This window comes from Microchirus variegatus (genome assembly GCF_963457635.1).
Source record: "Microchirus variegatus genome assembly, chromosome: 18".
Classification (NCBI taxonomy): Eukaryota; Metazoa; Chordata; class Actinopteri; order Pleuronectiformes; family Soleidae; genus Microchirus; species Microchirus variegatus.
Window position 1 is genome coordinate 12,485,521 of NC_139819.1, and position 16,465 is coordinate 12,501,985.

General features: G+C 40.4%; 1 protein-coding gene across 1 annotated transcript; it reads left to right on the forward strand.

The window, feature by feature from the left end:
- The first annotated feature begins 1,481 nt into the window (after positions 1 to 1,481).
- On the forward strand, positions 1,482 to 14,877 carry LOC310940406 (long-chain-fatty-acid--CoA ligase ACSBG2-like). The gene is made up of 15 exons (XM_083905361.1): positions 1,482 to 1,535; positions 3,695 to 3,765; positions 3,863 to 4,032; positions 6,669 to 6,943; positions 7,489 to 7,577; positions 8,491 to 8,611; positions 8,716 to 8,796; positions 8,923 to 9,072; positions 9,605 to 9,772; positions 9,981 to 10,162; positions 10,421 to 10,654; positions 11,328 to 11,545; positions 11,950 to 12,089; positions 12,191 to 12,434; positions 14,124 to 14,877. Exons 2-15 carry the CDS (start codon positions 3,746 to 3,748, stop codon positions 14,207 to 14,209), a joined length of 2,178 nt encoding a protein of 725 aa, XP_083761487.1. The 5' UTR covers positions 1,482 to 1,535; positions 3,695 to 3,745; the 3' UTR covers positions 14,210 to 14,877.
- Positions 14,878 to 16,465: the final 1,588 nt, after the last annotated feature.

A 16,465-nucleotide genomic window follows, 5' to 3' on the forward strand; every position in this document is an offset into this window, starting at 1 on the left:
ACACCCAGAAGACAGAGTGTGTTGTGATTGGCCAGCCAGCGTAGAGCCTTCCCAAGTGTCTTGTGATTGGCCAATACCCGGAAGTGACATAATCAGCACACCCGCTCTCAGAAGCGCAGCTCCCCCTTCTGGAACGGTGGATGCACTGCTACTCATTATCAAAACATTGTTTTAACGATGTTTAAAAATAGCTTCATCACAACTCTCCGCAGCAGTCCCTTTTATGACTTTGACCCAGAGTCAGTCAGAAGACACTGTCGCTTGTGAAACACCTCCACAACGGACGTTATTCTTCTTCTGCGGTTCAATGTACGCAACCGGATGTGCCCGGGCTTGTGCCCGGAGCAGGAGGATCTGCTGTTCAGGAGAACCGTTGTTTTTACCAGACCGGAACATAGCGTTCTCAGTTTGTTTTGAAACTTCAGGGCGTTAATTGGAACTCCCGGTCTAGGTCCGCTTTAATAATAAGACACCCAAACCATTAAATACCACCCTGACAATAATTATCAATATATGATTTGCTAACAATTTACAGATAAGCCATTGATAAGGAAAGAATTGTTAGATTGGCTGCTGAGTTTTTTTTTTTTTTTTACAATCTGATGACCCAATTTGATTTAATGACTACAGCATATTTAGGAATATAATTGTATAAGGGTTGTATAAATGCAATATAAACATCGTCTTGTGTTGTGTGCATGCAGAGAGTGTTAACCGGAAAAACTCGCACAGATACCAAGTGTTAAGACGAGTGTGTGAGGCCGTGGTGTGACTGGGTGGTGTGATTCTCTGACCTCTGTGTCTGTGAGCAGTGTTACTCTGTGTCATTTGAGGTTGAACCTTGGCCTATATTTACTTACAAAACATTGTCCTCCTCCTCCTTGCGCAGTTATTGGAGGAGCAAAGACACTGTGACTCTTCTCTCCTGAAAAAATAAAAGTTGCACATGTTCTGTTCAAGTGGTGAATTCTGTTTTCTGTGGGTCAAAGTTCTGTCCTTGTAAACATGAACATATCTAATTTTTAATCATTATTTTTTTTTTTTTTTTATATCTAATCAATTCAAGGTCAAGTTTGAATGAGAAAAAAATCTCTTTCTTTTTTCCTCCAACACCCACTCATCTAAGTCTTTATAGCAGTACATATTTGAAATGTTTTGCATGATCACCAACGCCAACTGTTGTCACCTGCTATAATTAATACAAACAAAGCCGGTTTCCACCAGCTGCAAGCTGTTGGTGTCTCAGGTTCCAGGTCTTCCTCACCTTGAGAAGGCATATAACCTTTGGTCGAGTTTGTCGGTGGGTCTTTAACCCTGATACGGCCGCAGAAGCAGGTGCTACACGGATTGTGCAAGTCCCTTGAGGCGAGGTGTGTGTGTGTGTGTGTGTCCCTCACACAGTCCCCTATAGGCTGAGATCACCCTTGGCGAGGCAACAGTGGATCTCCTGTGATGGGCAAAGGTTGAGCCAGGTTAGTGTTATACCTGACTACTCCTAGTCTGTGGATGCCATTCAGACACCGTCATTGCACAAGGTAGGTTCATTTCATTTTATTTTTTATTCACTGTTGATTGAATGCCGGGCGTCTGTCTGTCTGTCATGCTGTGTGAATGAGGATCTCACACATAGCTGAAACTGTAGCTGGTTATGGTTATTGATGTGCATGTTTGCAGTTTTGAACACATTTATTTGAATAACCAAAGTTTAAGAGCAACATCGCCACATACGATTATGCCTTTGATGACGATGCAGCCTGACTTTTCCAGACCTTGGGCAAGTACTGTATAGTAAATATGTTTTAGTTGATGACATAGACAAATAGATACTTGTAGCCCCCATTTGGTTAAAGGCAGGTTTCATGACTTTTATCGTGTAGTCGACGGAGACTGTGTCTCTCTTTAAACCCATCCATACATCCTGGGACTAAATCTAATGTTAAACTACCACGGATCTTCACTTGTATGCCGTGAGTTTGTTTTTCTGCAACTCAAATTGAACAGTGACACTAAATCGGAAAAAAAGGTTTATTTGCTATTTCCATAATCCAGAGCAAAGATGTTGTTGCTGCCTCACTCTATTGTGATTAGTTGTCATCTCATATTGAGTGCATGAGTGTGACATCATAGAGGAGTTGATTTAAAGGTACCATGTGTAAGAATGTGGCCAAAAACGGTTGCTACATTCAAATTCAAAATACAGAGGTTGTTGGTGAGTTCAGTTTTAACCCACCAACTTTAACTGTTATATTATTCCTGAGTCTCTGTGACATATTAGGAGAATTTGATGACCAGTTGATTTAGATTTATTACATAATGCACCTTCAAAAATAACTTTACTCTGAAGAGTAAAAAAAACATTCACTCTTAGAAATAAGGGTTCCAAAATGGTCCTTCTACAAGGGCTGAAGTTTCTACCTGGAACCATTTTCTTCTGAATAACCATTTTCTGAAGAAAGGGTTTTTCAAGTGTTCTTGGCAACATTAATGGTTCCAGTAAGAACCATTTTGATCCAGAAAACCCTTTAAAAGCCATTTCCTGAATAAAGGGTTTTAAAAGGGTTCTTGGTGGAACCCTCCATAAGGGTTCCAGGTAGAAGGTTTCTCCTATGAGGACAAGTTGAAGAACCTTATACGGTTCTACTTAGCACTTTTATTTCTAAGAGTGTTGCTTCTACAGCTACAAAATAACGGCTTGTGTTTCATTACAATTTCATCCTAAATCATACTCTGTAAGAACAGAAGATGAAAGGTTTTCTGCACCCAGATCACACAGAATGCAATGTTTATTTTTATTATCTGTCGCCCATTTACTCCTGAGCCAAATGTCACAGTAACTCAGAGAATGACTGATACGACAGGTGAGAAATTAATACATGATTGAAACATGTATGTACATCAAATTATGTAAAAAAAAAAAAAAAAAGGTAAATTCATTCAATATGTACTGACTGAACTGCCTCTTTTTTTTTTTGCTATTTGCATAAACCGGAGCAAAGACGTCGCTGTGGCTGCTTCAGATTGCCCCACTGTAGTTTTGCAAGTTGCGTGAACTTTGGTCGACACAAATCTTGAGCAAAGTTATCTTAAAAAGCAGAGGTCAGCGATTGAGATCCTGCTGAGTTCACTGACCTTAATCAAAGATATTATATTATAAAGTATTAGTGAATGTGTGGCTGATTTGTTTTGATGGACTGATTTGATTTCAGTAAAGACATACTGTGTGTGTGTGTAGTATTTAAATGTATGTATTCTAATTGTTGGTTGCAAAGTTGTCACACTTACACCAAGAGCTGACAATATTTAAATTTTATTTAATACCTGAAATATGAATTTCACATATTTTTTCCTATTAAATCTGCTCACATTTTGAATCAGGGAGCATAAAGAGTGCATACAGATGTCTAAATGTTTTCTGGCACAGCGTCTGTCGGTCTGTCTGTCTGTCTGTCTGTCTGTCTGTCTGGCACAGTTGTCATTATTTCATCATTCTGACCAGTGCTGTGATGCCATTGCCAGTAACGTGATTGCTAACACTGGCAGTCATTGGCTTTGATCTGTTGCAATAACGCGAGGCAAATCTCACTTTGGTATAAATAAGCGCATAGGAGCAGCTGTGTTGTTATAATAACATATAATCTAAATCAGTTGTACTTCAAATCCATGTAATCTATTTCTTTTAACCATCTGTTTCTAGCAAATTCAAGAAGATTCGGAGACGTCAGACATCAGGCACGGCGTTGCAGTCATGGATGGTGACACTGACAGGTAAGTCAGAGACAAATCTTTAACCAGTCACAGTTATACATTGACGTTAATGCACGACTGGATGTAATTCATCATTCTTTTTTAATGGCTCTCACAGCATTCCTCCCCCAGAGAGAGAGACTGTGTCAGACTTAAAGACTCACTCCGCTGTCGTCCCCAACGGAGACGCTGTCACAGAGCAGCAGGAGTCTCATCCTGCCAGCACAACAGAGGCACCAGCTCTAACTCCTACATCTCTAGAGGAGGCTACTGAATCGCTCTCACTTGGTAAGAATTATATTAAGAGAGATTTTTTTTTTTAGAAACTACAAGGGTCACAAGAAAAATGCTGTTCATTTTCTATTTTCTTTGGAGGAAGTCCCAACTTCCTCTCTTGTTGCGGGAATGAGACATGAAGCTTAGATTGTATCTGATGATCAAATAACACATTTACCTCTGGGAATTACTACACTACCGGTCAAAAGTTTGGGCTCACCTATACATTTTTTTCTGTGTTTGCCATTAAAAGTCACACTTTTATTCATCAGAAGAGTTTCAAAATGAATAGAAACTATAGTCAAGACATTGACAAGATGAGAAATAATGACTTTTATTCAAAATTATAATTTTGCCCTTTCGTCAAAGAACCAGCAAAACTGTTTTCAGCTGTGCTAACATCATTGCACAAGGGTTTTCAAGGGTTTTCTAATCCTCCAATAGCCTTCTAACACGATTAGCAAACACAATATACCATTAGAACACTGGAGAGATGGTTGCTGAAAATGGGCCTCTATACACCTATGTACATATTCCATTAACCCATTAAGGCCTGAAGCGCCTGGAAAAAATGTCTCTAAAACCTGAGGTTCAATGCCTACTAAATGACTGATTTCTCAGCCTCTGTAACAGATAAGAACACATTTCCTGTGAACTTTAGTTTATTTAGATACAAAAATGTAAAATTAAAGTGAACAACTATTTTAAATTAAAAAACAGTAAGAAAATAAAGTAATATCAACTTGTGTCAGTGCCTTGATTTAGTCCTGATGGACCGTGAAGAACAAGCATGTAATGACTGTAACAGTCTGCTACACATGTGATAGTGATAGTGCTTACAGCACTGTGGCATCTGCAGGTAAATCCACTGTCACCACTGGTGCGCGGTTGTAAACACTCCGTCGATTACAGTGGTACTTATCGTCATTATCGCCGAACTCGTCTTCTTCAAACATAATTGTGTCTTAAAGGTGAAGTAAGTAGTTTATAGTGACATCTAGAGGAGAGGCTGAAATTTACAAAACAACGAACTGCTCCTCTGCTCACCCCCGTCGTCCTTGTCGTCTTTCTCCGTGTCAGCAGATGAGGTTCTAGTATTTATTCAGACAACGAGAGGGAGGGGGAGTGGGCGAGGACGAGGACGAGGGACAGCTCTTCGTGGCCGCGGTAGAGCTGTCAGAAGCCGGGGAGGGAGAGGGCGAGCTACCGCGGCCGTAGCAGACAAAGCGGAGAGAGTGGAGGCGGGACTTCCGCTACAAGTAAAGAGACGCTTGATTTGTTCTCTCGGGTTTGTCCTTACAGGCTCCGGTAGAAACATGGCGTCTCACTGCTAACAGTGGCAATGCAGTAGCGGCCCGCGACCATGTTATTTTACATGACTTTTTGAAACCCTGCGAAAATGAAACAAAACGTTTGCAGCTAGAATAAAAGTGCTTTTCCTTCAAAAATAAGGACATTTCTAAGTGACCGAAAACTTTTGAAAGGTAGTGTAGAAAAAAAAAAAAACTGTATATTTTCTGGGTGAAATGGCCCCTTTAAACATATAGAAATATCTCTATATCTTAAGGTTGTAAACTGAGGTCCAGTCCAATCATATCAGTAGCTGGATCAGCTCCACAATAGCTGCCATTTTGGACCAGTATGTTTTCACAGTAGCCGACAATGGACAAAATAAACATAATTTGAGTTTTGATGTGAACAAAAGGTTCACCAACAGCTAAATTTTACACATTGTACCTTTAAATGTATTTATATATTCCATCAATAGTTGGCGTTTTTGTGGTTATAATACAAATAATTATTCCAGGAAAGAGGAGAGATTTTTTTTTTTTAATATGATAGATAGATTTAGAATGTTCAGAGATGTAAAAAAAAAAATTAAAGAAAGAATAACATAATAAAACAGCATGCATTTTCTGACTTTAATCTCAGAATTCATGCTGTTTCATTTTGTTTTCTTTCTTTCAATGTGGCCCTAATACTCTTCCGTACTAATAAAAAATTAAAGCCAAAATAAAAAAAATAAAAAAAATCACAATATACAGTTTGGACATTTGCCTACTACAGGAAACGTGACACCTAGCTGCAGCAGTTATGCAAAGAAACACAGAGGAGACATTGTTTGTCGAAGCTGAACGCAAGTGACAAATAGAGCAGCTGAATATAATGGTTAGGAAAAAGAAAATGAAATTGGTGCAGACCTAAGAAGTCTAAGGCAATCACATCAAATACAATATAACACAATGGAGTCAAACAAGTCCCATATTTTTTTGTAAAACATCCCATTGTTACACCTCATTGACATTCTTTAAGTATCACTTCCTCCTTTTCTAACCAAACCTGACTGGTTGGTTTTTTTCCCCCCTGACTAGTGGGTTGTCATGGATATATCATAGCTTCCTGTTTGTCTCGGGTGACAGCAACACCTTGGCCTGTTCTCTGCAAATCATGTTGCAGTGCTGTAAAAGTGGGCGTAACGCAGCCCCACAGGTATTTGCCATCCTCTTCAGCGCATGACTCCTTTGTGCATGAGCGTGAGGGACGCTGGCTGTGTGATTTGGAGCGGTGTTGTTGTTGTTGTTGTTGTTTCAATTGGACGTTGTTATTTATGGCGGGTAAAAGTATCTGCCCCTGTTGTCCCACGACAGAAGAGCCCAGGGTAATTCCACTGTCAAAGACAACATCTCTGGCCCAAGCCGATCAGCTATGGAGCACCAACAGGAACAAGGCAGTGCGGCTGAGGATGGAGAGCTCAGGTATTGCCTCGGAGACTCCCATCACCGTCCATCAGTTGTTCTTGGAGACAGTGGAACGCTACGGTGACTATCCTGCCTTAAAGTCCAAGAAGGAAGGCCAGTGGGAGACACTGACGTGGAGGCAATACTACACACAGTGCCGGACAGCTGCTAAAGCTTTTATCAAGGTTTGTCTGAACTCATTCTTTCTACATGCGACTGTAGTGTACTTTTATTGTGCAATTGAAGTGCAAACAAAACATTTTCTTGTCCTCTGATTCTCGATCACAGCCCTTAAATGAACTCAACATTTGTAGTTAGATAGTCAAAAAAAGGAAAAATCTACATTTATTCATGTAGTATCAACAAAACCCATATTTCACATTAGGTTCTGAGCTTAATTCAACTTTCCTCAGTTTCCTCAGACGAATGCTTTTTCTGTTTCTAAAAAAAGAGGAACACACATGACATGCGCATGAAAACCATGTATGTGAACGTTGTTTTTGTAAACAGCACCGTCTATCACTGCGATCTCTGATAGTGTGAGAATGGGCTACTGAAACGTACACTTGGGTGTGTGAAATTCACAGCTTGAGTTACGTCTCCAGTTTCCCCGGCCCATGTTGGTTTCGCGTGAGATCGAGTGGCTTTTCAAACAAAATGTAGGTCAAAAGTAACACAGGTAGCCAAGTCATCACTTCTTCTTTTTTTGTCTCCCCCCCCCGACCCTCAGTTGGGCCTGGAAAGATATCATGGCGTGGGCATTTTGGGATTCAACTCTGCCGAGTGGTTCATCGCAGACGTTGGCTGCATCCTGGCCGGGTAAGACCTTATTTCACCTCAGTGCCGAGAGGATCATGAACACATTATCCTCTGTTGTGCCTCAGCTTTCTTTCCCCTGACACTGCACATTTACCTCTGTCTATGTTTATCCCTCTTTTATCTGTGTGTTTGCCCACATCTACCTTGTGCGCTACCATTGTATAGTTTACTACCTGACTTTATGACAAAGAATCCTCGTAACATTTGGCATCTTTCATTTCATGGAGAAGGAATTTTAACAACAAGTTTATAATGTTTTTCCTTGCTTTTTTTTTTTATAGTCCCCTTAAATTATATTATTCTTATATGTTATATAATGGTACGATTGTTGTGATTATAAACCAAAGAACCGGTTTTAGGCTTATTCACCGTTCATCCATTCATTGTCTATACCGCTTTATCCTCCACATGAGGGTTGCGGTGGCCGCTGGAGACAATCTGAGCCAACACAGGACAAAAGGCAGTCCATTGTAGGACAAAAACGGAATCAAACAACCGTTTACTATCACACCTATGGCCAATTTAACCTCTGCATGTTTTTGGACTGTGGAAGGAAACCGGAGAACCCGGAGAACCCGGAGAAAAGAAAACCCACACACACAGAACGAGAACATGCTAACTCCATGCAGAAAGACACTGGCTTTGGTCGTTTCTGCTCAGGGAAAATAAATAGTATGTTAGACATAGGGGCGAAAGGCAGGGGACAACTTGGACCAGTCCATCACAGGGCCACATAGAGACAAACAACCATCCAATGGGTGTCCAATTTGCCCTTTTTCTGACCAGGTCATGAGTCAGGAGTTGTAACCGCTACACCAACTGAGCGGCCTGAGCCAGATCGTAACAAAAATGAACAAAATATAACAAAAAAGGACCGAGTTTTTCATTCTCCTGCATGTGATTTGTGCCACAGCGGTCTGGGAACCGGCATTTATACGACCAACTCGCCTGAAGCCTGTCAGTACGTGGCTGCCAACTGCGAGGCGAACATCCTGGTCGTCGAGAACCAGAAACAGCTCGACAAAATCATGCAGGTCAGAAGGTTTTTTTTTAGTTTTTTTTTTTTATACAGCACGGGGCGGACCCTGGATTTGCAAGAAAAGAGCTTGAATGTTGTTTAACGTGCGTTTCCTGACAGATTAAAGATCATCTGCCTCATCTGAAAGCCATTGTCCAGTACACGGGCGAGCCACAGCAAAAAGCACCATTCCTGTACACAGTATGTCGACATCAAATGGATACATATTTGTAACTTGTAATACACACTATAATTATACTTTACAGTGTGTACTTTCTATGGTATAGAGTACCGTGCAACAACAGCATTATCTCTGTTCGTCTGTAGTGGGCAGAGTTCATGAAGTTGGGAGAAGGTGAGCCCGACGAGCAGCTAAACGCAAGGATCGACAGTCTTCGGCCCAACGAGTGTTCTACTCTCATCTATACGTCTGGAACCACTGGCAACCCGAAAGGAGTCATGCTGAGCCATGACAACGTGAGTTATCTATTAAAGGGACTTTGTTTTTCCAAGCTTTGATTGTTTTGTCTGCTTCAAATTGTTATTCGTTCCAAGGCTGCTATCAGCATGTCATCTTTATTATCAATTAATTCATCTGTCTCACATATGTTGCATTATAAGTAATCCTTTTTTTTTTTAATTCAAAACGTCAAGACACTGTCCCTAAACATTGTCCAAGTTTAATTTTCAGATGTTTTTCACTATTATGCTTGAAAAAGTGATAAATTTAATTAAACAAGCTATTTCTTATGTTTATTTAGTCCAGTGTTTAAGTAAAAATAATCTACTAATTATGTCACATTAAGTAGAAAACGTCAATCATATAGTAAAGTGAAGCATCGTTCTCATTTTACATAGGTTTTTAGGATGAAATCACATTCATTTGTAATTTGTGCTTCACCTACAAACGTATGGGACTTATTGACACTTTCTGACATTTTTTTTGTATTGGTGATATGTTGAAAAATAGTGATCAATAGCTCCTTTTTTCTCATCTATCAACGTGCAGGTGACGTGGACAGTCCGTACAGCATCTACCCTGGTAGATTACACTTGCACGTCAGAGGTGTTGGTCAGTTACCTTCCTCTGAGCCACGTGGCAGCACAGCTTGTGGACATTTGGCTCTCGATGATCTTTGCTGCGACTGTCTACTTTGCTGATCCAGATGCTCTCAAGGTAAGACTCCCTTCTGCTGCTGCTGCTGCTGCTGTACAGAGCTAGGGCCTCATTCATCAAGATGGTCCCGAATTTTTCTTCAACATCCTTAATCCTCAGATAGAGAGAGAAACGCATCATTTCGAAACAGAGAAAAATATATAACTTTTCATAAACACAAACTCGTGTCATAAAAGCCAAAAAATTTGCACTGGGCTGTGATTCTCAGGGCACCTTAGGTACCACACTGAAAGAGGCTCGCCCGACTTTCTTCATGGGAGTCCCTCGAGTGTGGGAGAAGATGCAGGAGAAGATGAAAGCTGCTGGTGCCAAGGCATCGCCCATGAGAAAGAGAGTGGCAGACTGGGCCAAGTCCATCGGCCTGCAGTACAACTGCAGCGCCATGAACGGGTGAGACTGCAAAAGAGTTATCATTATTATTATTGTTATTACAGTCTGTTGAAGGAACATTGCTGTCTTATCATCGGCACTCTACGAATACCTTTTTTTAAAAAGCATGAGACAAGAATTCCTCCATCACTGGTATGCATGTCACTCACGTGTTATCTCACCACCGATCTTATCACTGTTTCCTTTGTTGGAGAATTCCAGTATCTGAATCTTGTGCCAAAAAGCACGTAACAAACAAGTCGTTTTATCTCTTCGCAGGGAGAACGCGGTGCCATGGGGTTTCATGCTGGCCAACAATCTCGTCTTCAAGAAGGTGCGCGGTCTGCTGGGATTGGACCGCTGCAAGATCTGCTTCACAGGCGCTGCCCCCATCACCAGGGACACGCTGGAATACTTCATGAGCCTCAACATCCCACTTATGGAACTGTACGGGATGAGCGAAAGCTCCGGGCCGCACAGCGTCTCCGTTAACGACAGCTACCGCATCCCAAGGTCAGAATCGAAGCATTAAGAATTGAAATGACACCAACTCTGTACAGTAGACCTGAGAACTCGACACAGCAACGTAATGGAAAGTGACAAAACGCAAACAAAACAACAGGGAACACCTGTATAGTTTTGCTCTAAATGTTGTATACTCAGCACAAACAAATACAAAAACCTGCTTCAAGTCACACATAGAACATTGAGGAAGTACAAATGTCCAAATCTGACATTTCTTTCGATATATATTGAGATAATTGTCAGATATCTAATAGTTGATTTTTGCTCCTAAGTGAAAGTCAAAGAAACCAGTTAAAAATCCAAGATGGTGGACTCAATGAAGCCCTGAAGGCCTTTTTTGTGTGTAAAAGACTTATTCTAAGGCTACAAAAGCATATTTGTTTTTAAGTCATGCAAACCTACGTATGGGTGTATAATATATAATCAATATATGCAAATAAACCATCTGAAATGTCACACTGGACCTTTAATAGTGGTTTTGAACGTCTTCATGTTCAGAGTAAACAAATATTTGCTAAATAGAGAAACATGTCATTAAACTAAGGTAAAACATTACTGTTAATAACATGTAACGTAACATAAAAGAAGGTGTGCAGTTTAAACTTCACACCAGGTCTGAAATAAAGCACCTTTGTTCACTCGTGATGTGTCCTGTGTCCAGCTGTGGGAAGGCGATGCCAGGCTGCAAGACGAAGCTGGACAACCCGGACAAGGACGGGAACGGAGAGATCTGTTTCTGGGGTCGGCACGTCTTCATGGGTTATCTGAACATGCCGGAAAAAACTGCTGAGGCTCTCGACCAGGACGGCTGGCTGCACTCTGGAGACCTGGGAAAACACGATGAGAGTGAATTCTTGTACATCACAGGGAGGATCAAAGGTGAGGAAAAGATTGGGACACAGAATGATGGGTCGGAGCATTTTCTCTGTGAAACCTGTATTCGCACATCTTCCTAACTTCACCCCAGGCATGAGGAGTCAATGTCTGACTTCACTGTTGCCACATATGGATTTTTTTTATCCATAAAACTGACAGTTAGAGACTGCAATCATTTTCATATCATTGGGTAAGATTGCAGAGTTGGTCATGAAGGTTTAAAAGATACTGTGGATAGAAAGAACAGCCATGTGAAGATCATTTTAAATAACTTGCTATGACTGAACCGAATTCATTTGAGTTTGTTTTCAAAGTTTTCACAGCGCAGATGTAAAATGTGCACAAACATTGCAGGTAAATTATGCAGACAAGGTGACACACTTTTGAACGTGTCTCTGTTCAAACAGAGCTGATCATCACTGCCGGTGGAGAGAACATTCCTCCCGTGCCCATCGAGGACGCTCTGAAGGCAGAGGTGCCGATTCTCAGCAACGCCATGCTAATAGGAGACAAGCTCAAGTTCCTCTCCATGCTGCTCACGCTCAAAGTAACCGCACGTCCATTCCTGCGAGACAAAGCCGCGAGATGAATAAATCAGACACTCGGTAATCACTTCTTCTTCTCCTCCTCCTCCTCGTCGTCTCTCAGTGCGTCGTAGACAACAACGGAGATCCCACGGACGAGCTGACCCCTGAGGCTTTGGACTTCTGCCAGCAGCACGGTGTCACTGCAACCAAGGTGTCAGAGATCATAGCCAACAAGGAGCCGACCGTTTACAAGGCCATCCAGGAGGGATTGGAACGCGTCAACGCCAGGGCAACCTCCAACGCCCAGAGGGTCCAGAAGTGGGTCCTTGTGGAGAGAGACTTCTCCGTTGGTGGAGGAGAACTGGGTGAGTAACCACTGTGGAGAGAAACCAGGAAAAAATACACTCTTAGAAACAAAAGTGCTAAGTAGAACCATATAAGGTTCTTCGGCTTGTCCTCATAGGAGAAACCTTTTTAAAAAGGTTCTACCTGGAACCCTTTTGGAGGTTTCCACTAAGAACCCTTTTAAAACCCTTTATTCAGGAAAGGGGGTTTAAAGGGTTCTCTGGATCAAAATGGTTCTTACTGGAACCATTGGTGTTATCAAGAACCCTTGAAAAACCCTTTCTTCGGGAAAGAAGCAAAGGGTTCCAGGTAGAACCTCAGCGCTTGTAGAAGAACCCTTTTGGAACCCTTATTTCTAAAAGTGTAGGGATGTACGATATTGTACTTTTTGCCGATATCTGACATGTCGATATATCGGGAGTGCTTGGGCCGATAACTGATACAATACCGATATACGCTTGTCCCTGCGCCCAATTGCAGACGTCAGTCTGTGTTGAAATTAATATCATATTTTTCATACTCATGTCAACATATCACGCTGATAATGTCATGCATTCGTAGTTTCCAGGTCAGTTTATTTTAATGTTTATACAACTGTTCCAAAATAAAACCAAATAAACAACGACAAAACCCCACGAAAAGGCCCATAGATTTAAATGTCCAAAGGAGTTTTAGTCGAAATTTGTCAACCGAATTGCCTAGATATTATTTGGACGTAATACTTTTGTCTTATTTAAAAAAAATAAAATAATAATAAACACAAAGAATTAACATTTGCAAATTCAACGCAGTCTAAAGAGCATGTAGTAATGTTTTGCCTCTACTGTTGTTCTATAATATTGTGTCACGCAGTTTGTGTCACAGCTGTAAAAAAAATACTTAAAATAAAAACCAAGCCCCAAAGAATGTGTAATCATTTAGTGCTGTGGTTGTTGAAATGAGGAGAGACAACATTCAGCTACCACTGAACTATTCCCAGAATGCATCTTGTAAAATGTGTTTGATTCAAATACCACCTCTCTTCAAGAGTTTGGAGTTTAAGGTTGTGTCTCTGCCTTTTTCTCTTAACATGGCTTCAAAAGTAAAGTCACATTATTAGACAATATAAAATGATGTTCTGCATGGCGTGCCTTAAGGTGCTTTAAGGCTTCTCGTCGGGTTTTGCAAGCACACGGCTCCTCTCAACCAGAGGCCAAACTGCAGACTTTAGATAGAATCAGTATACTGGTTTTTGAAAACTTCAGAAATGCAGCTCAGAGAAGAAAAGGAAAGATTCCGAAACAAGCTTTCATGCAAGGAAAAGTGGTGATAAGAAAGATTATTTTCTCTATAAATGCAGTTTAACTTATATATAAATAACTATATTTTAGAAGTAGAAGCCATGCTGAGGATGGATGCTCAGCTCCAACTTCAACACAAATAAATAAACATAAATAAATGCCTCCTACGCCTACTTTGACACTTAAACTGTGACAAAGGTCAAAACAGGGAGGATTAAGGTCAACCTTACGTTGCATAACATGTTATCAACGTTCAACTGAGGTCGTGTGATGAACGATGATGATGATGACAGTTTTGCGGCGTCAGACAGCATTCCAGTCCAGTTTGTTGCAGACTGACTCTCTGCCAGGTTCCAAATCTGTCCATCAAATGTTTGCCATTGTTTTACGTCTTGACTGTCGTGCGTTTCTTCTCTGTCGTTTGTGCAGGGCCCACCATGAAACTGAGGAGACCGATCGTCACGAAGATGTACGAGGAGACGATTAATGATATATACGCGGTGGCGAAGCCGTAGCAGTTTATCTCCACAGAGATAAAAACCTGTCATGTTGAGAAACACATGAACCCCCCCTTTTTCACCTGAATATTAACCTGAAAGCACAAATAGGTTTATCATTTAAGGAGTTTAATAAAGTGGAGGTTTGTGCTGCTTGTATTTTTTTATGTCGAGCTTTGCAATGAGCTGTGGAGGAATCGGTGTGTTGTCTGTTCCCAATCGGTATTTATGTTGTGAAATGTAAATACGGTCTCTCTGCAAATGTGCACTTTTTTGTAAATAAGACATCCAAATCAGAGCCAAACCTTGCCATTAACTTTGAGGTAAACTGTGCACTGGACTCAGCATTAAAGCAATGTGCAAATACATTACACTCCCACACAAATGAAGTGCACTCTCAGTTATGTTTAGTCAGGAGTATTTTGTCTCCCGTGTGTGGAACAGAACATCATTTTTAGGGGGCAACATTGTGCGGGGGTGATTAACACTGTTTTTTGAAGCAGCGGTACATATTTAAATATTTGACAGCCTGACTTGCCAGTTTTCTGTCTCTTTGTATTTTACATGAAATGATATCACATCTGGCAAAAGCTGCAAAAACATCGCCTCTATAGATTAGAAGCGATGTTTGAATGTAAGTGTTATTGCAACGTGTTGAGCAAATATTATTCCTATGAATACCACTAATCGGGAACATGTGCAAAATTATAAAGCATGCACTTGAATTTGTACAGTTTGACAAGTGAATTGTGAATTCTGTGATTTTTTTCATGATTGTCAATTAAAAAAAGGAGTGGATTGGAAAAACTGACTGAATTGTTTGTGTGTGTGCGCATTTTTATTTTTTTAATAATCTGTAAATTGATTTTTTATTGCAGTTTTCTAGTCTTGATGACCACTTAAAGCTCTTTACTGCGCTTGCCTTTCACCCATTCACACCCATTCACACACTTAAAGGTGCATTATGTAATAAATCTGAAGCAACTGGCCATAAAATCCTCCTAATATGTCACAGAGACTCAGGAATAATATTCATATAACAAATTGAACTCACCAACAACAACAGTACAGCCAAAATATTTGCATTAAAAAAATGTTTTTGCAGCCTGCAAATCATGTTTATGTTTTGAAATCATGTTTTGGCATGTGGCACCACCTACTGCCATCTACCAATCATTGCAGTCAGTAGAGTCTCAGCTGCCGAGCAACCACGGGTTGCCAGTTACGTCAGAAAACGAAACCTAAAAGACCTTGGTATTTTCAATTTTCAATGTAGTAACCGTTTTTGGCCTCATTCTTACATATGGCACCTTTAAGTTTATTTTACTTATTGACAAAGTCATTTTCCAAAAGATGGCCCCATTTGCTCACCTATACAATTTTTTTGTGTTTTCCATTAAAAGTCACACTTGTATTCATCAAAAGAGTTGCAAAATGAAGAGAAAATATAGTCAAGACATTGACCAGATTAGAAAAACCTTTTTTCAGCTGTGCTAACATCATTGCACAAGGGTTTTCTAATCATCCAATAGCCTTCTAACGTGATTAGTAAACACAATGAACCATTAGAACACTGGAAATGGGCCTCTATACACCTATGTACATATTCCATTAAAAACCAGACTTTTGCAGCTAGAATAGTCGTTTACCACATTAACAATGTATAGAGTGTGTTTCTGATTCATTTAATAAATAAATAAATAAAAAAGTCATAAGGACATTTCTAAGCGACCCCAAACTTTTGAACGTTTGTGTATATCAGATTGCATTCTTGAACAAAAACAAATCTGTGTTGCTTCTCAATAGGAATTTTCGTTTTGATCAGATTAGGTTACAGTGGAATTTCATTTATGTCTCATCGTGTCTCTGTGTGTGTCACGACTCTTGAAAAACAAATCTTAATCTCTCATCCCATTGCGTTGTTTGACTATTTTCACGGCGTGCACAGGGTTTGTCTAAAAGCTGATGCAGACATTAGACAAAGTCAGTCACTGCTACACCAGTGTACTCAATAATGTGCCCTGAACACGATCTATTGACTAAGTTTTGTATACGTGTCTAATTATTGTACTTGTATCAGGCCCGTGCATGTGCTTCGCTGAGACAAATGTTCTTCTCATTTAAAGCCACACTATGTAACTTCTGTTGTCAAACACACCGCTGGCCGTGCAACTCCACAGAGAGGATGTTTTTTGATAGTTTGATTGTATGACTTGTTTATTTGCGCTTTTATACTTTCTACAGTATTTTATAGTTTTACTTCACGTTTTACTA